Source organism: Myiozetetes cayanensis, unplaced genomic scaffold (genome assembly GCF_022539395.1).
Source record: "Myiozetetes cayanensis isolate MyiCay16 unplaced genomic scaffold, myiCay2020 scf7, whole genome shotgun sequence".
NCBI classification, from domain to species: Eukaryota; Metazoa; Chordata; class Aves; order Passeriformes; family Tyrannidae; genus Myiozetetes; species Myiozetetes cayanensis.
The window spans coordinates 33363923-33387282 of NW_026087964.1; the positions used below are offsets into that span (position 1 = coordinate 33363923).

A 23360-nucleotide genomic window follows, 5' to 3' on the forward strand; every position below is an offset into this window, starting at 1 on the left:
TTTACAGGGATAAAGTTCATTGTCAAAGTCATCCACCATCATACCTGAAATTTTGGGGTTTTTTAATTCAAGTGATACATGCTGGACATGGTACACATTTCCACTGATTATAAAATTGATACAGGTGATAGCTGACTCACAGTGATCCGTATTTCCACAATTTTTCAAAGGATTTTATCATGTCTGGGTTTATATCACCTCACCCTGACAGTTTCTCCTGTTCACTTAGTCTGGAACGTCTTCTACAGTCCTCATACAAATTTTCCATCAGAATGGCTCTAGTATTTGACACAGCTGGCAATTGGAGACAAACGCTGCTACAAAGACTTCATTTAGTCTGCTGCTCTGACATTCTGCACTTTCATGGATACTTTTATACCTTAATCATCATGTTTCACCTTCCAGATCTTGGCAGGATTCTATTTTTAACGCCTTGTAGATAGCTATCATTGTTGGCTTTTCTGTCTCTAGTGAGTTTCACTCTATTTCTTTTCTCCCTCTCTTTAATCTATTTCAACTTGTCTGAGTTCCTGTGTTTGAATATGACTTTCAGCTTTTACAGTTTCTCATTTGTGCTTCTTTTTGACCATATTTTGGGAAGTTCATTTTCACTCACAGCACAGTATCTTTAAATTATCTCTAAACCATTTGCAAGCTACTTTTAGCTTCTATTTTTGTGCTCCTTTTAACTAGATATTAACTATTTTATTGCAATGCTGCTTTTGAAATTAGGCTTCAGTGCTGTAATAATGTAGGGCTTTTTGTTAATAAAAGCAAACTTATATTTAAAGCATGGTACTATTTTAAACAAAATAGTATCACATCAAGTTTGAAATGATGGCAAGTACTACAACATGGAAGTGTTTGAAAGGAAAGCTGCCTTGCAAACAAATTAACTAACATTAGCAGGAAGTACAGTTTTCTCCCTGGCAGTTCCTGGTTTTTCTTTTTCCCTTGATCCTTTCAGGGGTTGTGCATGTAAAGATTCTACTGAGTTCTAAGAAGTACTGTATATGCTCAACAATTCTAAATAATTAACTGAATATCAAAGTGACTGCAAGTGCTACCTCCTTACCTGAGAATTCTGCTCCATTGATGTAGTCTTGTGTTTTACAAAGACTGAAGTACATGTTGAAATGTTTTGTTGCAAGTGCTATGCAGCACTTCAAAACAATTATTGCCTTGAGGAAAGAAAGCTGGATGTTCCAAGTTGTGTCACGTTGGCAGAATTCATGATAGACATTCTGATATTTCATTGGTCATGTTTGATTTTGCTATTTGCAAACTACAGTAGAGGCAGAGTGGTTTCTTACTTCAGTGATCCTAAAAGAGAAATATTACATGAAAGTGTGTAAGACCAGTCCTCAAATTCCAGATACAGATCTTTCATTGTTAGTGACTACTTACAACTACAAAAAGAATCCAGGCTCTACAATGCTGAACTGGGTTATTGATTTAAGAATATTGAGTTGTAGAAAGGTAACAAAAAAATTTGTGATGGAAAAGCTTGTTTTTGTTGTACACAGACTGAAATTTATAAGAAATAATGAAGAAAATGACATCTTTAAAGAGACTTTTAGAAAAATAATTTAAACTCTTTTCTGTGAAGAGGCAATTCATTGTTCAGTTATCATAATGACTGCTCTACCACTAGTGATACTTCAAAATGCAAGATAAACAGAACAACAGTTGACTGAAGACCCATGGTAGCAGAGAATTCAGTTTAAATGGACTCTTAACCGTGGTGTAATCTTAAGAGAAAGGGAATAGAATCTAAATAATTTTCCTGCAAGCAGTAGAGATAAGAGCAACATTAGTGCATTTCTTTTCCCAGTGATGACAAATAAAATTAAAGGTACCAGCTGCCTTGAGTGAAGAAAGTCACTTTTTCCTCTGAATTGTTGTGAGAAGTGATGTGCATTCTCACTGAAACACACATAACAATATCTTTACTATATATTTCAAATTGGATGTTGCTTTTTTTTTCTTCATAGAACCATCTGTGCAAGTTTATACTGAACTTTCTCTCTGTCTATTTTTTTGATTTCTAAAACTGGCCAGTCAAGTAGTGTACCTTTGAGAAAAATCAAAAGGAAATTTGTTAGAAACCATTCAATTTAATCATGTATTAAGTAAGTTGGGAATGTTGCGTTATTTCCTCCTAAGTCAGTAAACATTGTTTAATAATGGTTTATACTTTACTGTCACTCAATAAGCAAAAATTCTGGAACAGGGACTGGTGTTTTTTCTCTTTTGCAGGTCCTCCAGTTAATGTCACATGCAACATATTTATAAACAGCTTTGGATCCATTGCAGAGACAACCATGGTAAGATATTTTAACCAATCAATGTTTAAAGTTTGAATTAAATATGTTCCAGAAGCTCTAAAGCTACCTAAGGTTTCTCTTCACCTGAAACTAAACAAAGAAGGAAATTCACTTCTGAGAATGTGAGAACATCTAATTTGGCAATTGATTTTTTTTATAACAAAAAGTCCATCTTTATACCATCACACAGAAGTAAAAGTAAAGCCAAGAGTTGATTTTTTAAATATATTTCTCTATAAGTTTTATTTGACAGTTGTAATGAAATAATTATTAGATAGATACTAATTTCTATAGTGTTCCACTTTTCTAATCTCAAAAATGCCAATGCATTAAGTTGCTTTGTTCATAATGTTTTGTAATTTCATTATATACAGTGAATATGGAGATCTATACTTTATTTTAAAAGTCCTTCTTCCATAAAGCTATTGCACAGAGATACTAGAATAACTAAAACTTTGAACTCATATATAAAACTTGAGTAAATATAAGTGGATTGCATGCCTTTGTACATATGCTTACAATTTGTCTAGTAAAGAAAGGCATATGATAGAGTAAATAAATATTGGACATTTTAAGACAATAAGGAGAAAAAGAGGTCAAAGTCTAAAGGTAGTAAAAGTAGATATTGAAGTGTGAACTGACAAAAAACCCTTGGATAATCTCATTTAACAGGAGAAACATGTATGCTAATAACTTGGAGCACAAAATTAATCATTAGAATTTGGTTAGAGGGGACATATAGGCATTCATTTTCTATGCAGTTGCTTCACATCTTTTGGAAGAAAGGCAAAAATACCTCTTTGAAACCAGTTACATAGTAATCTGGGGACGGAGAGGGTTAAAATACAGAGAAGTGACAGAACTGTGTGAGTTTGTAAGATCTAAATATAGTAAATACTCTGAAATCCCAGTAGTTTCAGGGTTGTACTTGGAATGACCGAATAGAGACTAAAAATAGTCAATATAGTTAAAAAAAAAAAGAACCAAAAAAAACCAAACCACAAAAAACCAAACAAACAAAAAACTCAAACAAAAACAAAAAACTAAACCAACCAACAAAAAAACCCAAACAAACAAAAAAAAAAAAACACAACTCCCCCCCCCAAAAAAAACACAAAAAAACACTAACCAAAAAAACAACTTAATGTAACCAAGGACCTGTAGTTAGGAGAACAATAAGACACATTCATGAAGTGAAATATTTACATTCCCTATGTCCAAAGTAATATTAACAACTGCATGATCTTTACCTACCTTGGAATATGTTAGTAGAGGTTTGTGAGAGAAGTAGATGATTTTTTTCCAGTTAGAAAAATGACTTTAATTTGTATTTGGGGGCCTTTCCAGATTGCAAATCCTAAACAGATTGACATGGCATCTAAAGAGATTTATTCAGGTTCAATCAGAGGATTAAGCAATGCCCACATTATTAGAATAGTGTTCAGCAGCTACTTTATGATGTCTGGATGAGTGAATCTGGTCCAAAACAGGAGACAGAGCATGGGGTCAATAAAGTGCCAAGATCCAGCCACTACATCACTATTTAAAGGATGTCTTGAAAACTGGAGTTATTATCACTTACAAAAATTGTCCTGAATTTGGGAAGAGAATGGCTGAGTTCACATCTGAAGTGTATTTTCTCTCCAAACCCAGAGAATTATAAACATTTCCTTTCAGTGCCACTTCGTAAGTTAGTACAATACATCTATTTTATAATGAAACTACATTCTGTATGGTGTTACCTTGAAAGCAGATTAGAACAGTCAAGATAGACAACTACCTGACCTGCAACAAACAGTTCCAGGTAGTATATTATAGAAAATACCAAATCTGGTCAGAACCACAAGGTTTTTCATTCCCTTGATTATACGTATTCAAAAACTGGGCCCTTAAACACAACTTTGACCTTCATGATGTTTGTATTCTGTTTATGATGTACTCACTGATAAAGTTCGAAACAGACTTCTGCTTATTGTCACCAGCTGTTGACCTCTCAGAGACTCAGATCTTGCTTTGCAGAAGAGCAAATGCTTTTGTCTTTAATTGTATGTTTTATTAGCTTTAATTCTCCCCAACACTGAAAGCGAACTTCTAAAAAACATTAAAATCTATCTTAAAATGACAATGAAAATCATTTTGCATTATTTTAGAAACTGAATTTCTTCATGGTTTAACAGAAGTCAATTCATCAAAGTTCGATGTTTCACCAATTGTCACTATTTTATCAGTCTTATTTACTGCACTCCTTAAAATTCAGGTACCTATGTCCTGATATCCGCTATAAATCTTTATGCATACAATGATTCATTAGAACAATTCTTAGACTCAAGAAAGGCTTTTAATATTCTTGATAAATATTTATTTTACTAAACTCTAAACAGAACAGGTTAAATAAGCAACAGGTACAAAATAAAACCTGGCCACTAAGTGATACCTCGCATTTAAACAGCTGATAATGGGATATGCGTATAATCTCCTAGCTCTAAAGAAGTACGAATACATCGAGGTGCCACCTTCCCTCTCACTGTAATTCCCCTTGGCACTGTCAGTCTCTCTCCTTGCCTCTCCGGTGCTCTCGCTGATGACCAAAATCTTTGAGCTCCCTCTGCTGCCTCGGAAGTGTATAACACAGTAAACAGTCACAGAAAAACAAGGGGTTAAAAACCCGCATCGGTCGAAAAGTAGCCCAGTGCCAACTTCACATTACTGAACTTAATAGCTCTCACTAAGGTCAAGGAATCTGTCAGTGTGCAGTAGGAACTGCATAGTGTGTCTCTTAGGCAAGAAGATTCTCTTAAAGTCATCCACACATGGTCTAACAGCTCAGGAGAGACAGACAATTCTATCTTAATTTGCCTTACAGCTTGTTAACTCTGTAAACTGGTTCTTTCTTTTCTCTTCTTTTTTTTTTTTTTCCTTTTGTTTTTTACATTTCTTCCTTTAGATATGGGTTACAATTATTTCATGTTCTCTGTCTGACAGATCAGATGGTTCATAGCAGGGAAGAGATATGCCACCTCTTGCTAGGAAGCTGTGATTCTACTTGAACCTACATGACTTAAAGTGATCATATGAGGAATTTAGTTTGTGTGATGCATGCTCTGAGGAGGCAGGAAAAAAAAAAAGTAAACCATATAATTCAAAACCCCCTTAAACAAACTTCTGTCACTGGCACCATGAAGGATCCAACCTTGCCAATCTTTCTGTGCTATTGAAGTGAATGGTAGTACCATTTCTGTGCACGTCTCAATGGCATTCACAAAGTGAGGATTTCCTACTCATCTTCTAGCTAAGTAAAATTCTTATTGCTTCACACATATAAAGGAAAACCTAGGTCCAGTCTTTCATATTTTACATGTTGTACTATTCTAGGCTTTTTCACATAAGGATTAAGAAATCTGAAAGAATAAAAGATTAAAAAAATACGGAAGACCAGAATAAAATTACAATTTTTATTATGTGAAATTAACATAATTAACATGAATTTGCATGTGAAGTTTTTCACCTGAGATAGTGATGTACCTAAGTGCACATAACCTTAAAAATCAGACAAATCAGTAGGATTGCTTGGTAATGTAAAGTTAAATATGTATTGGTAATATGGGAACCATATCCTACAGAAAACCAAGTTGCTTTCTTACTGGTGCACTGGAAAATTCTGGCTTTTATCACAATATCCTGAAAAGTTCCTTACAGAGTTTTGTTGTAGCTCAAGCTGTGCCCAGCTTGTATTTTCACTGTACCTCCTAAGGCTAGAAGATTTCCTGATAGTTAAGAGCAGTGTGGTGTATATATTGCTGGCAATTACCAACAACACAACAAAAAGAACAGATTATTCAGTCTTACAGGGTAAGAGCAATATCAATGCCAACATTTTCAAATGCAGATACTCGGAATAAGAATATTGAATACACAAAACAAAGGCTACAGAACAGTTTGACTATTGGGTAATAGTAGGCCATACTAAAAAAGTCTGCCCTTATTTTAGTAGATATGACTGACCAATTTGCTCAAGGTTGTCTGAGTTTTAAAGGTACAACACTGATCTTAATGTAGGTTTACAGCAATTTTTACAAAGTGTGTGTTAATACACTTAGCATAATGCATATGCTAAAAGTGTATTGAAAGGGAAGCTCACTGAGAGACCTAATGGCAAATCACAAGAGTGCAGACAATTAACACACTGAAAACCATATGTCTCTAATTTGGTCTCGCCATGTGGTTGCTCATGGGTATTTCTTGGTTTAGTCTGAAAAGAACTGAATGTTGATAGGAAGCAGGTGATAGATTTTTCTCTACTCCCACCACTAATGAGATTGTCTTGCATGTACAAATAAAATGTGCTTTTAAACCGCATTAACCCATTTTTATGCAGTCATAATTACTCTCCTTTCAGGAGTCACAGGTCTTTAATTTCTTTAGCTTCATCTTTCTTTCAAGTAAGCATTTCTGTTTATGTTCTATTGTACCTACTCTAGGCTGTATCTCAATAGAGTGCTTGGAAGAAGTGTTCACTTGTATACATTATAAACCTTAATGCTGAAGAGTTGCACCAAATATTTTTCCTCTGATTAATCACTTAGTTTATTGTCTCAAATACATTAAAATATATGCCTTTCTTTGGTGAAAATACGCTGAAAAATCTGTATAGCAAAGTGTCAGTATTGAAGTGGCAGGAAGAAACACCTATGGTTTTTATCTCAGATGTGTGAAAGTGAGGGCTTGCTATAAAGGCTACTTTACAGGTTCAAACTTAAAAAAAATATATTTTTTCTCCATATTTGGGAATTAACTCCCTTCTATCACAACATAGAAAACTTGATTTTTCTTGTACAAGTTCGGAAGACAGTTTACTTAACATTCTTTATTTTTTATAAACTTGCCTCTGCCACCCTGATCCTGGGTCAAAGAGTCAGGACTAGACAGAGGTTTTACAAATTCTAGTGGGTCTGCAGCTGTCCAGTTTCTTACATGTCCAGACTAATCCGTGCAAATCCCTCTGCTGAATCTACATTCTAAGCAGAGATATCATCCCCCTCCTGAAATACAGTATTTATTCCATATTATAAGGAAATTCTCTAGGATGCAATCAAAGTATCCTTGGAAGAGCACATTAGAATATATACAACATATGAATTATCAAACAAATAGCATAATTATTCTTTTTTCAAATTTTAAAAAAATATAATTTCTATACTGATTGGTTTTACAAGCAGCAATGGAAAACATTTTTTTTGTGCACTTCTGCTCTGACACTTTCAGTCTAGGATAACTTTTTGGAAGCGAATCTTGGAATTCAGATACTGTGTGGTGGATGATACCAAGTAAAATGCTGACTGGTTGTACAACAGCACAGCAGCATAATGAAGCAGAGAGGAACAAGAAAGTGCTAGGCAAAGACAGTGCAACCATCTCCCATTCATCTCACCAAGTTGCAAGGTGTGACATGGTACCAGCTGCTTGCAATAGGTGATCAAGGGCACACACTGCATATCGCTAACACAAGTTGAGTCAGGTGCCTATTAAAAATGAGACTAATTCAAAGTTTTGCATAAAAACATGACAGTCAGGTGTCTGATTTGCTGATAAACTGTGATAGTGCAGCTAATGGATAGGCTGAGTGATGCTACACATAGAAGAGGATAGTACAGATGATAAAGCATATGATAATTATCAAGTACTAATAGCTAAATTTCCAAATCTAGGGAAATCTCTTTTCCTACTAACACTGAAAATTATCCTTACACAAGTCAGAAGTGAGAACAAAGATTATCACTGTGTTTATCCACTGGTCTCTGTGAAGCTTATGAAAATGATCATACTATTCTATACTTTTCCTAACCTCTTTCTCTATTATAAAATGAGGATATTGCTGTATTCTTTCCTGGCATCTCTGAGTTTTTTCTCTGGAAATAACTCTAGCTTTTTAGGCTCCTTTGATGGCTCTGAAAAAGTAAGAGAAATATCAATTTTTCTTTTGGATTCCAATTTATAAATGACTTAAAAAAAAAAAAAATAGACAGTGTTTAGGCTGAATAATTCCAGAATGAAATTCCAGAAGAAATCCAGGCCTACAGTTACCTTAATACTCTAAGCCTACAAGTCATTGTTGTGTTTCATCTAAAATAGATAAATATTTAGCAGAACAAGTGTTATAATGAGTTCCTCCAGACATACTAAAACTAATAATTTTGTCATTCTCTCTGGTCCATTTTAACAAGCATCCTTAAATATTTTACAAGGCACTTTGTACAGTACAGAAAGCTGAGTAGCCCAATTTATAGACAAAGATTTTCATTTCCTCACAGACACTTACTGCGACTATTAGCAACAGAAGACCTGAAGTGACCTTCTACATCATCAGCACAAGCTCTTTCTGCTGCAGACAATTTTGCTTTGTAATACTATTCATCACCTGTTCTAATGCTCCCTAAAAATCTGAACATTTTCTTTACAACCTTAAGAAAGATTCTTCCAGAATCTTTATTTTTCATTCCAAGGGAGACTTAGCCTTTAGTTAAATTGACACAGAATCACAGAATATGCTGAACTGGAAGGCACCCAGAAGGATACTTGAGTCCAAGTCGTAGTCCTGCACAGGACCACCCCCATGTGCCTGAGAGCATCATCCAAATATTTCTGGAACTCTGTCAGGTTTGGTGCTGTGACCACTTCCCTGGCAAGCCTGTTTCAGTGCCCAACCGCCCTCTGAGTAAGAATCTTTTTCTAACATCCAGCTTAAACCTCCCCTGACACAACTTCAGGCCATTCCCTCAGGTCCTGTCACTGGTTACCACAGAAAAGAGATCAGTGCCTGCTCCTCCTCTTCTCCTCGCAAGGAAGTTGTAGTCTGCAATGAGGTCTTCCCCTTTTACATCCTTTGTTTACCTACAGCCAACTGATCTTCTAGCCAAACTGGAGAACAGTTCACACCTCTTATATCCCCTTCCCTATGCTTGCTTACATTGATTCTTCTTTCTCTGACTGCTCTTTTTCACTTAAAAGGAAAACCATGACTATGAAAGCCCATGGCATTACTTCTATCCCTTCCAGTATTTTCTTACTTACTTTCACATTTCATATTAGTCTTTTCAACCTGTTTGAAGAGTAGCTATCAGGTAGGCTGTTCCTAAAAATCTATATCCTGATACAGCAATTACAGCATTATCCAGAAAAAGCTGTGGAGATAACTAATTTGCAAACTGCGTGCTACTGAGTCACTATTGTAGAAAATCTGAGGATATGTGAAAATAAGATTGTGGCATCACTGCATAGCTCTGTTCACACCATATGAGGTATGCTGTTTATAAAGTTTCATAATTTGCTGCAATCATGCAAGAATATTAACTCTCTTGAGGTTATGATTATGTAACTCATGATGTTTCCTAAAATTATGAGAACACAGATACATGTGTAAAGACATCATTAAAAAAAATAAAATAAAATAAAATAAAAGGATCAGGCCAAAAGTAATACTTTTAAAAATATCTTTAGTGTAGCTGCCTCATGATGGGTATTTAAGCAATAGAAATTAATCGCATCATGATATAGGTGGATTTTGTCCTTAACTCCCAATAATGCTAATAGGAGTTAAGTCCATAAATCCCCATCTATAAGACTAGCGCCTCTCTCCCTCAGTTTTGCATGAAGCTACAATTTACTAACACTTTGTTTACAGAAACAGAAGCTGCAGTCGACTTTAGAATAAGTGTTGAAGGAACTTGAATTAAGAAAATTAAGGATTTTCAGATTGTCACCTTTGTTCCTAATTTCTATTCTTGAGTCTAGTAAATATGCACTGGAAAAGTTCCCAGGAAAAACATTTTACATGAAGCATTAACTTTGAAATTCTTTCCTTGAATAAGTTTGAGTTATTTTAGCATTATTAAAAATTCAGTTCTGCTCTCATGTCTTCATTTTAATCTGAATACATGGTACTTCATGCACTCTGGGTGTGCATACTCCGGGTGTACATTTTTAATTACAATAGCCAAAGCAATTACTCAGCATGAAAGGGCTGTACACTCAGAATTTTCATACTTTTCATTGGGCCTGACTGAGATGGAGTTTATTTTCCCATAGCAGCCTTCACAGTGTGTGCTTTGGACTGGTAGCTATGAAAGTGTTGATAACACACCAGTGTTTAGGTTACTGCTGAGTAGTGCTGGCACAGCATCAGGTCTGTCTCTCAGCAGTCCTCCCTGCCTCTCTCCCTTCCCCTTCAGGGGCAGGACACAGGCAGGCAAGATCCTGGGAAGGAACACAAATAGGCCAGCTGACCCATACTAACCAAAGGGATATTCCACACCATATGACATCAGTTTATAAAAAAAGATCATATAGAAGCTAAGGTAAGGAGGAGGAAATGGAGAGCATGTGTTAAATACAATGTTTGCCTTCTGGAGCAGCCCCTACACGTGCTGAAGCCCTGCTTCCCAGGAAACAGCCAAACACCACTTTCTAACGGGAAGAAGAGAATGCACCTAGTTATTTTCCTCTTTGCTTGTCCATGTCCAAACTTCTGATTTTGCTTTAGTAAACTGCCTTATCTCAAAAGACTACTGGGTTGACCCTGGCTGGATGCCAGGGACTCACCAAAGCTGCTGTATCACTCCCCTCTGCAACTGGACAGAGGAGAGAAAATAAAATGAAGAGCTCATGAGTTGAGATAAGAACAGGGAGAGATCACTCACTAATCACCATCATGGGCAAAACAGACTTGAAGTGGGGATATTAATTAGATTAATTAACAGAATCAGAACAGGATAATAAGAAGTAAACTAAATCTTAAAAACACCTTCCCCCCACCCCTCCCTCCTTCCCAAGTTCTACCTCCTTCCCCTCAGCAGCACCAGGAGACGGGAAATAGGGACTATGGTCAGTTCACCACAGATTGTTTCTACCGCTGCTCAGAGAGAGAAGTCCTTCACTTGCTCCCGTGGGAGACAGTTCTTCACAAATTACTGAACATGGGTCATTTTTCCGAGAGAGGCAGTACTTCAGGCACAGGTTACTCCAGTGTGGGTCCCCCAAAGGGCCACAAGTCCTACCAGGAAAATCTACTCCAGTGTGGGCTCCTCTCTCCACGGGTCAGCACATCCCTGCCAGGACACTGCTCCAAAAAGGGCCTTCCACGGGGTAACAGCCTCTTTTTGGCATCCACCTGCTCCTGCATGAGTCTCCTCCATGGCCTGCAGGTGGATCTCTGCTCCTGCATGGACCTCCATGGGCTGCAGGGGCACCGCTGCCCTCACCATGGTCTCCACCACGGGCTGCAGGGGAATCTCAGCTCTGGCACCTGGAACACCTACTCCCCCTCCTTCTGCGGTGACCTTGGTGTCTGCAAAGTTGTTCACATGCTCTCACTCCCCTCTTCTCTGGCTGCAATTTCATCTGACCCCTAAGTTGTTGGTTTTCTTTTCCTGCTTAAATATGTTATCACAGAGGTGTTACTCCCAGTTCTGATCAGCTCAGCCTTGGCCAGTGGACAGTCTGTCTTGGAGGCAGCTGGCACTGGATCTGTAGGACACGGGGGAAGCTTCTAGCAGCTTCTCAGAGTAGCCACCCTGTATCCCCCTCCCACTACGTAAACCTGCCACACAAACCCAATACACATACCCGTAGTACAAAGATATATCCTAAATCATATATAAAAAAAAGTTGAAAATGTTTTATAATACTTTAAAATTAAACAGTAAAATTATATAATTTATCAAAGGAGCTTGTAAGGATCTGTTTTTCACATGGTCTTTTTCCTTTTCCATAGTGAATACACAACATGCTATCAATTATGGTCATCAACAGCTGATAGAAAAAGAAGTAATATGAGACTATGAATCAGGCTTTAATTTTCTATAAAAGGTAATATGATCACAGAAAGTGTGGTCTGGTACTCATTTTCAATGCCCCGCCCTATATCGTTGCTGCCAACATAACAGTGGTGCCAGATTTCTTTCTTTTTTCTTTCCTAAATCCTTCTAGATTCTAATACCAGTTTACACAATAATAAAACTCAGCATCTCTCAGACAGTTTCGTTTCTGCAACTGCACAAAATAATTCATATGACTTCAGAATCTCACTTATTACATGGATCACAGCAGCAACCATCTCCTACAGTAGAGAAATTGTGTCTTCTTTCATTCTCAAGTACCTCCCTTTATCCCTTCAGCTAGTTATCCACCTTACCCAGGAAGTGCAATCCTGCCATTTAGATTCACTAGACAGGTGTCTCTAAACAGGGATATACAGATAGTCACCTTCTTCCCACTCTCCAAATTTCAGGTAATCCCAGCTCACAGCTTATCTGCTCCCCTGTGTCTAGTGTTCCAGCTTAAAGAGGCTTCGAATTTCTCAACAACTTCATCCAAGTGCTTTTGGCACTGCAAAAACAACAAAAATCCCTCTTGCCATGATTTAACCCCAGTCAGCAAACAAGTACCACACAGCCAAGCCCTCACTCCTCCATCAGTGGAATCAGGGAAAGAATTGGAAGGGTTAAAGCTAGAAAACCTGTGAGTTGAGATAAAGACAGTTTAATAGGGAAAGCAAAACCCGCACATGCAAGGTAATCAAAACAAGGAATTAATTCACTACTTCCCCTGGGCAGGGAGTTGTTCGGCCATCATCAGGAAAGCCAGGTCCATCATGTATAACGGTTACCAGGGGAGACATCATCACTGCAAATGTCTCCCTTACTCCTTCCCCTCTCTTCCCCAAAATACTGAGCATGACACCATATGGTATGGAATATCCCTTTGGTCAGTGGGTGTCAGCTGTCCTTGCTCTGTCTCTTCCCAACCTCCTATGCACCCCCAGTCCCTTTGCCAGTGTGGCAGTACGGAAATCAGAAAAGTCCTTGGCTCTATGGAAGCACTGCTTGCTCAGAAATAACGAAAAACCTCTATATTATCAACCCTGTTATTATCAACCCCTATATTATCAATCCCAGCTTGCAAGCATCAAGGCTTAACATTTAATTCTGCCTAGGAAAAAATTTAATCCCATTTGTTTCCTTCCCAGAAAAAAACCAAACAAAAAACCCAAACAAAACAAACAAGAAACCAACCAAAACCAAACCAACCAACCAACCAAACAGCCACACACCCCCCTGCCAAAAAAAAAAAAAAAGAAAAGAAAAAAATAAACAAAAGAGGCAGCTGCCTCTTCAAGGCATTTCTTGTCAGAAACCAAAGCAGTGTGAACAGATACTTTATCACAATCATGCAAATTCTGCTGGTAAATTAAAAACAAATATATTGAACACACAGAACTGAAAAAAGGGTGTTCACTATTTCTTCTTTACCTGTTTTTAATGATAAAACAATAATCTTCAAAAGCACTTCTGGAAAATCTGAATTTATTCCCTTGCTTTAAAAAATAAAAAGTATTTATAAAAATCTTTATATTGCCTGATCTTTCAGTCACTAGATTTCTTTTTCAGCTAATGGATTTCCAGAATGTAAATGTATAGAAACATATGAAAGCTAATTTATTGGTATAACAGGATTAGTTAAAGAAGATTTCTAGTCTGCTTTCCATCTACAAACATTGTGAGCTACAATATGCAGGATCTCTCACAATCTTCTTTTAGAAGATTTAAATTGAATAAGGGTTTAGCTACTTGACTCCTGGTAGGATTGAAGAGATAGAATACTGAAAAATTGATGTTTCTAGTCAGACAGATTTTTCCTTATTTTTGTGAATATTATGAAACTGGTTACTCTACAGTTTCATAAAACTGAATATATAAAATAGATGATTTGCATGTCTTGATAAAATTATATAATATATACTACATACATGTGTAACAAGTTTTCAAATTATATATTTGTACTTTGATTAATTATCTCATTAATTTTGGATAGTTTTAAAATATTTATACTAGACTTTACAGGGTAACAAGACTGTTTCCTAGCTTAGAAAAATGTAGAGAAAATATTACAGATTTGTTTCTGTGACGACTGTTCTGGTATTACTGTAGTATTATGAACCACAGGACTCAAGATCTATCAAAATAAGATTAAATTTGCTTTTCAATGAGTAACCTCTTCATCATGGACCTAGTGGAAGCCCATGAGCCTGACATTTCTTCTTTCTCCCTTGTTACTCATCTGGACCCATGTGCACTGGTTCACAAGGTTGTTTTCCTTATGAAAGGAACAGGTTAACAAATGGATACTGAATGGAGTTTGTTAAAGTTTTATTTAGTTGTCCAAGTGCATTTAGTGTGGCCTTAATAATCCGTCAGAGTCCCTGGGTTATCTGGGATGGTAGACATATCACAGAATTGCAGGAGACATGCATCTTTTTGAACCAGCAGCCAAAAGGCAAAATATCTCAGGGCTTTTCAAGTCCCTCGAGATGATGTCTTTGTCTAGAAAAACAAATTGTTCCCTTTCTCCTCAGTACTGGTACAGTTTAAATACACATTAAATTTTATGTGTTGCCATGGCATCATTGTGAAACCTCTAAAACAACATTATTTTCCTGATAGACCTCTTGGTGCATTTCACGCATATCAATAAATTTAAAGTCAACTCATGTCTGATCAAGTTTGTTTAAAGTACAGATACATTCCTTCTCATAGCTCATTTTGGCAGTTTAAACAGAGAGAGTAAGCAGGACTTATTTCTGGACTTGAGCTAGTTTTGTTTTACCAGGATATCTGGTAGTTCATAATTATATGAAAAACCAAACCAAACCAAACTAAAACTCAAAAAAAAATGGGGAAAAAAAGCAAGAAATATTAAAAATATTAATGCACACCTTAAAATCTGCTCCTCACAGGAGCTATAAATCCAAATCCATCAACAGTCTTTTCTGAATAGCTCCAATAATTTCCTAAGTCCTCCTGAGATCAGAGGCAAGTTAGCCCTCACCCAAATCCCCAAACCATCTGGCCTGTCCTACTTAACAGAGGGAGTAGGAGCACCTATAATTTTCAAAGTAGTCTAGGATTAGAGCTTTTATCCAGGAACTGAACAGGCCTTACTGCTCATCCTCAGCCTTCAAGGCATGAAATCTAGAGATCCTAATCACCAACAAAGTGCTTAGCCAACTAATTTGAGGCAGGACTAGACAGGAAAGTTTTCCATGTCTTCATGTATGGAACTTAATACTTCCCTTATACAGCAAAATTGCAGAGGTCACAGGATTAGAAACAAAAATTGCAAGAGGAAGGCTTTCTCCTAAGGCCCATAGATGAAGACATTGCTTTCTGAGGGTGGACTCGTGGTTCTGGAAAATTCAGAAAGTTGCTCTTACCGAGGGTACTGAAGTTGCTCTCAGCCTCTCTATGGGTTCCTAATTACAGAGTCAGAGCAATAAAGTCATCCTTAGTATCAGCTCTGGAAAGAGAGATTCTACCTGTGGAAATATCCAACAACAGATCAGCAGGAAGGATTCTCTGTGTCAGACAAGCTCTCTATCACAATCAACAGTCTATCTACATTGTTTCTTGCAGTGAATGCCCTGCAGCTCTTCATACAGAAAAGCATGTTCTCAGGCATGTTTGTCATTACTCAAACCTTAGTACTCTGACATAGATTTGACGTGCCAATTAAAGTTAAGTACTCAGCAATTGATTTAAATCACAGTTAATTTCTCTTTAGCTACTATGGTAAATCTTTGACAGATTAATGAGTTAATGATGGAGCATGGAGCTTGTTGTAATTGGTTTTCACTCATTAATTGAACTGCCATACGGCACAGACGTATGCACTATTCTAGATGCAGTTCATGTCTGTAATCATAGAATCATAGAGTGTTAAGGGGTCAGAATGGACCTTGAGGATCCCAACCCCCATGCCATGTGCAAGAACTCCTTCTGCTGGACAAGGTTGTTCAAGGCCTTATCCAACCTGGCTTTGAACACTGCAAGGGTTTGGGGCATCCACAACCTCTCTGGGCAGCCTGTTCCAGTGTCTCACTAACCTTACAGTAAAAAATTTCTTCCTGGTATCTAACCTAAACTTTCCCTCTCTCAATTTGTACCCATTACTCCTTTCCCTACCACTACAGTTCATGTCAAAGAGTCCCTCTCTGGCTTCCCTGTAGGTCACCCTCAGACACTGGAAGGTTGCTGTGAGGTCTCCTCACAACCTTCCCTTCTCCAGGCGGAACAGCCCCAACTTTCTCAACCTGTCTTCATAGCAGAGGTGCTCCAGGTTTCTTACCAACTTCATGACCCTCTTCTGGACTTGCTCCAAGAATCCCATGTCCTTCTTATACTGGAAACACCAGAACTGTACACAGTAATCCAGTAATAGTGCGAAATGTAATAAAAAATAAAGAGCCCCCTTATTTTCTATAATAAATCATAACAACGAAAATATCACCAGTGTTTATCAGCATGATAACCGAAGAGAGGAACCATCTCAGATCAGCCTAAATTAATTACTAGTTAAGCAATGATATTCTTGTCTTTAGATTTAAAATGTTTTCTCCATCTAGTATTTACCTTTTAATATATTTACAAGTGGATATCAGGTAATCAGTTAAGTCATAATACGAGTCCTTTGCATTATCAGTTTAAGGAAATTCAACTTTTCCTGTCTACTCCCACAGAACTGGCTAACCTGTCCACTCCTGTATTATCCTTTTCTGCAGCTTCTTCTGCATATTGTTTGGAATAGGCATGACTAGAGATGAGTCCTCACCATAAATAATATCAGTAACAATTGAATTCCAAGTATTAAGCATGAGGAAATACAAGTGAATCCTTCAGATTACATGAACTGTAGTTGTATCTTTCAAATGTCAGCATGAATTTTAAGATTTTCCTGCTTTGATTTTGCAATGGCATTGGCAACCTGCATGGAAAATGATTTGTCAATTTGAGTGGCTTACTTAAATTTAAATATTTGAGTTTCTATACTAGAGACCTTTCATCAAAGGCATATTGAAATAATTACCTGAATAGCTTTTGATTCAGTCTGAAATTTTCATCTATGTAAAGGAAAACTAAGAAACTGCATCAATTTACCCAAAAGAATTAGTTTCCTAAAGCATAGCCATAGTGCTTAAAACTGGTGAATAAATTTAAAATGGAAAGATGTTAATACCACAAAGTACTACTGTGCCACAGGGCATCCTGTCTGATTATACTGATCAAGACAGCAATAAAAACATGTCAGAGATTGAGACAGTAACTTTAGAAAATCTCACTGGTAAAAATTAAAACCGTTAATGTGTTCCATAACTTAGTAGCTTTCCTTGTACAACAATGAGAACACCCTTTCATTACAAGAAAGAGCCATAGTCAATAGATTTTAAAAAAAGAGTTCTCCACAAGAACAATATTGCTTACAGTGACTTACATTTACTCTTAACAGTGTTTTTCAGAAGTCTGTAAGATTTCCTTGTTAAAATTTTACAGCGAGCTATAATAAATGAAGGAAGAATCATTTGGCTACATTCTGCAAAAGACAAGTGTAGATTTCACTTAGAAGGGTATATTAGTCAAAATTAGTCAAAATAGTATTAGGAATGGCAACAGATAGAGTTCTCTAATTTATGCATGAAATTTTGATGACAATTCAAATAACAGCATACAAAAATTACGAGAGCAGGTGATATTCAATGTTCAAATGAGAGGCATATTTTGGAATCTCTGTCTCAGATCTATAAGGATACAGTGCATATTGAAATGTGTTGAAGAAACAGAGTTAGGTAATTAATATCTTTAGGATTTGTGCAAATGTTTCCATAAAGCTATATTCTGTATGTTACCTAAAAAAATTAGGAGAAAAGGACTCTCCAGGTAATATTAGATATGATAGAGAGCAGCTCTTTTCATGAAGGCGTTCTGGCCATCAAGTACAAAGGTGCATGACCACATACAGAATTCTTACACTTTTATATCTTTTACTAATTTTCATATCTAATGGGGACATCCAATCCTAAGACCCCTTTGCCTGGGTACTACCCTCAGAACTGCCCCACTGAAGCACCTCCAAGGGCCTTCAGCCTTCTATCTAGTTTTCTGTACTGTATGTCTTGCTATTCCAGTTGAGGTGCATACGCCAACAGAATGTTCTTACTAAAATCTGTTGCCTTGAAAAGACAGTTAAAAAATGGTTAAACCGAAGCTTTGGGAATGTGGCACACAAACTATGAGAAAGTAACAGTCTAAAGTGAAGGAAAACTCTAGCTATATTAAAGTCTACTAAAAGCTAAAAATCCTAAAATTCTAAGGCATCAGGTAGTATAGTTATATATGTACAAGTATCATGAAGTAGAAATCAAAATATACTCTCTGTCAGATTTCACCATGTGCTGCAAATTGCTAATCAAAATGTTAGTGCTGGAGTCCATAATGGCCTCAGCCTCAGCACTGGCAGCAAAGATTAATTACCTGATCTCCAAATTTTATTTTATTGAGCCTTATGAAGCAGATGAACAGTATCCTAAGCCTCTAAGAAAGTTCACCCTGTGACTAAAGGGTGTTGAGGTATGGTGAAGCAAGTGCAGACCCATAAGCAGTCTCGTTCTGTAGAATGAGAGTACAGCAGCTGTTCAGACAATGGCAGCCTTAAGGTTAGAGACAAGGCTTTGGAAGTCACTACAACTTAAATGATTTCTCTCTCCCTTCAGGGAACATCCCCATCACAGTTATTTGAATTACGAGTCACCCTTTCAGGCAACTAGCACATGAGAATAGTGAACCTTCTGTAGGAAAAAAAGTCAATTCAGGCAGTTTGGTTCTGGTGTCTGTGTTTGCATCAAACAACCCTACTTGTTTAAAACAATTAAGCCTTGTATTCATAATGTGTAATTATAAACTGAGATGATGAATACTTGTCCTTTATAAGATAGCAGTCAAATATATCTCTTTCCTTTTGATAGATTAGAATTTTTTTAATGAATAATGAGAGCCAATTTAAGTCAGACTTTTCAATGAACAATGAAAAATAGCTTCAATTGCTTCAGTGACAAATTTAACCAGGATTTTTTTGATTTTAAGAGCTGGAAACAATTTAAACCAATAAACTTTACTCAAACTGATATATAGAATAGCCTTGAAAAGATTCCATCATTTGTCTTCCTCCATTTTCCTTTTTCATTTCAACTTTCCGTTATGCATTTATCACCTGTTTTGTTTTACACGTGATTACTCTACAAGTAATTCCATTCATAAACTCTTCATATTCTACTGAGAAAAATAAAATAAATATATAAAAATAAATATATATATATGTGTATTTATATATATATATAAATACTTTAGGTTATATAAATTACATGTAAAGTTTGAGTTAGGCTGAAGTGCAGATAAAGTCCCAAGAGCTGCAGTGCTCCTACCCAGTACTCAGGCTTAGAGCAAGTGTTTCCTTAGTGCAAGGATTTCCCATGCTGAGAAAGGCAGGAGAGCCATCACTGCTCCCAAATTCTGCTTCTTTCTGTCCTTTTGATTTTATACATGAATCTGGAAAGGGAACTGGTACTACATGGTATTTGGAATATCATGCAAAGAAATAAGAGTATTTCAGTAGTTATTGCGCCCTCTTTAGAAGAGACCAAATATTCAGTTCTATGACCACTGAAGCACAAGCTTGTCTTAGCATTTTGGCCTATTTTAGAAACAAACAAAATACAGAAGCGTATTTCCACATCTATAAAGTACAAATCCCTGGCCCTGTTTTCATTATGCCATGGTGCTAATTATGAAAAATACTAACAGCTTCTCATAAGAACTTTGTATGGCTCTTGAGGCTGTCATTACCCCTGATGAAAAAGAAAGGAAATGTCTTTGAGTTCTTTCCTGAAAGAGAGTGGAGTGCATGTGTTTAACAAATTAGTTAACTATTTTTTTTTTTTAGAACAGTTGATTAACAAATCCTATGTTTCTTCCACATGGCATTTCATGTTGCATGCTTCCATTTGGCCAGAGAGTCTTTTTCCTAACTCCTGAAAACAGTAATTTGAATTAATTTCATTCTCCAGGTGTATTTTTCCACTTAATTTCTTTGTCTTGGAAATTTATAAGCTTATGTGAATATAAAATTCTCTGCTGGGACTTTCTCTATATAATGTGCAGTATTTCTTCATTATAAGCAACAAATGCTTCGTAAGCATTTTTTTGCATATTTAACTACCCTTATTCAAGATGAGTAATTAAATTGACAAAAATAGCAGGATGCTGCATATATGAGAAACTGTTTCTCATGACTAAATGTTACATATTGAGGTTCCTGTTGTCCTTTATTATGTCTGTTGGCTTGATTCTCACAACTGCATGGCTGCATGTTCCAAATTTCCTAGGATCAATATTGATACAACACTGGATTTCTACACCAGTGAGGTTTTAACTAGTTATTCTAACCTATAATAACTAGTACCCTTAGTTATTGGCCCAACTGTATTGCTCAGCCCTGCATACTTTATTTCCCATTCTGACTCAGAAAGTATTCTTAATAAAATTAATTTTCATTTCCCTTTTTAACCATAAACAAGTGATGGTTTTACTTCTATTATATTCAGAAATGTCATGTAAGGTCTGACAACCAGTCCCCCTTTCCCTGCTGCAGCTAACGTCTTCGTTTCTTTTTTATCTTTTTTCATTGATGCAGTTCAAATAATGAGAAAAATCATATTATGACCAATAAAAGTATAGTTCCGATGTCCTTATGCTCAGTCTTAGTTCTTAATACAACATAATGATATTCTAATATTCAATTTTATTTAAAAACAAATATTTTCATTTTTCAGAGTGGTAAAGTTTTAAGAATGTGTGCAGCAATAAACACGTCTCTGACAGAAAGTATATGCAGTTCCAAAATTAATTCCACTAGATTGAAGCACTCTACTCATCTTCTCTATAAAAGAACCCTTGATTAAGACAGAATTGCTTGTGCTTTCACTTGTAACTAAGCTAATTTTTCATAAGGACTTATACGATCTCCATCGTATTTGAACAGAGGAAGAACAGTCCTCAGACTGCTGTATTGCAACTTACTGTGCAGTCAATTTTCAATAGAAGACTGAGGCAGAGAAAGCCTAGTGGCTTCTAAAATATGTAAGGATTAGAGAGAGAAAAATGAAATTAATTTAACTTCCCTTACACTGGGACAGATTCTCACTGACAAAGAGAGGGAAGTGGGAATGCCCCTGCCAGGAGCTGGGCAGAAAAAAGTAACTCCATAAAACTCTTATGCTTCTCATTTTGCTTTCAAGACAAAGTTGTGGTGGGGGTAGAGTTATATGGAATTTTATGAACTGCACATGGAGGTTGGATTTCCTTATCTTGGGATTTTTTTCAATTGTCCTGAAATGCATCTATATTCTTATCCATTGTGTCCCCACTAATATAAATAGGTATCATTCTGGCACTCAGCTAAGTAATTCTGTTGTCATCCACAGATGGACAGGGGATTACATGGCTAAGAAATGAAATAAAAGCTAAATCCCTATGCTTGATAAACCTTTGCTTGTTTTCTCTTTCGTTCAGGATTACCGAGTGAACATCTTTCTCCGTCAGAATTGGAATGATCCACGCCTTGCATACAGTGAATATCCAGATGACTCTTTAGATTTAGATCCATCCATGCTGGATTCAATTTGGAAACCTGATTTGTTCTTTGCTAATGAAAAAGGTGCCAACTTTCATGAAGTTACAACAGATAATAAATTGTTGCGGATTTTCAAAAATGGAAATGTACTTTATTCCATCAGGTGAGTCTCTAATCAAATTATTTTTTCAGATAGAAGCTCAAAAGTATACCTAAGAATTGCTAAAAGATATATTCAGTTGCTATTCATGCAGAAGTATCATCCGTTGGGTTTTGAACACAGAACTTTGTCAACTGTTCATTGTTAATACTAAATTTGAAAATGATCATTCATTAGGCATACACATAGTAAAAGTAATAAGAAAAGTATCTTTTCCATTTTAAAGTACAAGTACTGAGCCTAGAGAAACTAGGACACTGCACAGAGCAAGCAATCCTCTAGTATTATAATCTACATTGGCCTATGTATAAGTTTCACAGTTGTAGCCTCCAATGTCCTGACAATCAAATGTTATTTCTCTCACCTTTTTGGATATTGCAGTTGCACTTCAACATGGAAACATGACCTGTTTGAGGAAGTATGGCATTTAAAGATTAGTCACTTTCTGCTGGAGTTGGAGAGAAAAGTGGAAAGTAAACTTTTGAAAAGGGTTAAGAAGCTATAAGCAGCAATCATAAGTATTGACAAAATCTAGTTATCATAGTTCTTTTCTCTGTTATTCTTACCACAGTTCTTTTATTTAACTGGTATCAGTAGGCATTCTACTGTCTTCAAAAACCCAATCTAATGAGAAACACATTTGGATATAAGTATGCTAATGCCCTACTAGACATGATATAGATTTGATATTGAAGCAGTGTGAAATGTTACACTTTTCAAAACAAATATACTATTGTCCTCGTAGTGGTTTACTTTGCATACTTTTATGACACCAGATTAATGGGTAATCAGACTCTTCAAAGAGGTATCAGGACTAGTTTATATACCAGAGAAAAAGCAAATGTTTGTGATTTGTATGGATGTATTAGTGGTAAGACAGTCTCTTTCCTCCCTCCCTCCAAGACAAGTGGGCAGCACCTTTTCAAGCTTACACAGGGAGAGAGGATTGGCTGAAAGTTCTTATGAGCATTTCATATGCAAAAGGAGGTTTGTCTGCCACTCTAGGAACACAGTGAGTCTTCAGTGTCACAACCTGTATTCTAGTCACTAGAAACAGACAGAAAGAAAATTAAAAGGATTCCTTCTCTGGATTCAAGTAGAAAGTAGATCTAAGTCAATTATCTCCAGATTGTCTAAGTCACTCCAAGAGTCACTGGCAGCTGGGTATAGACCACACCACTCAACTGAGGCAAGTTTGCATTGCAGCTTCAATAGAATTCAGACCAACTTTGTGGCCACATGAAATGGGGGAAAAAAACATCAAATGTGAGAAATATTATAATATTAAATTACAAAAGAAAACACTGAATGTGATGAAAGCAGATACCACATAGTTCCTATGTTTCTTATGAAGCCAGAAAGTT

At 36.4% G+C, this 23360-nt stretch overlaps 1 protein-coding gene across 2 annotated transcripts in view; it reads left to right on the plus strand.

Moving 5' to 3' along the window:
* GLRA3 (glycine receptor alpha 3) overlaps positions 1 to 23360 on the plus strand; it is an 85949-nt gene that overhangs the window by 23885 nt on the left and 38704 nt on the right. For both annotated transcript variants that reach the window (XM_050337644.1, XM_050337643.1), the window contains exons 3-4: positions 2260 to 2327; positions 21776 to 21999. In XM_050337644.1, the coding sequence (XP_050193601.1) occupies positions 2260 to 2327; positions 21776 to 21999 (292 nt within the window). The remainder of the gene's footprint in view (positions 1 to 2259; positions 2328 to 21775; positions 22000 to 23360) is intronic.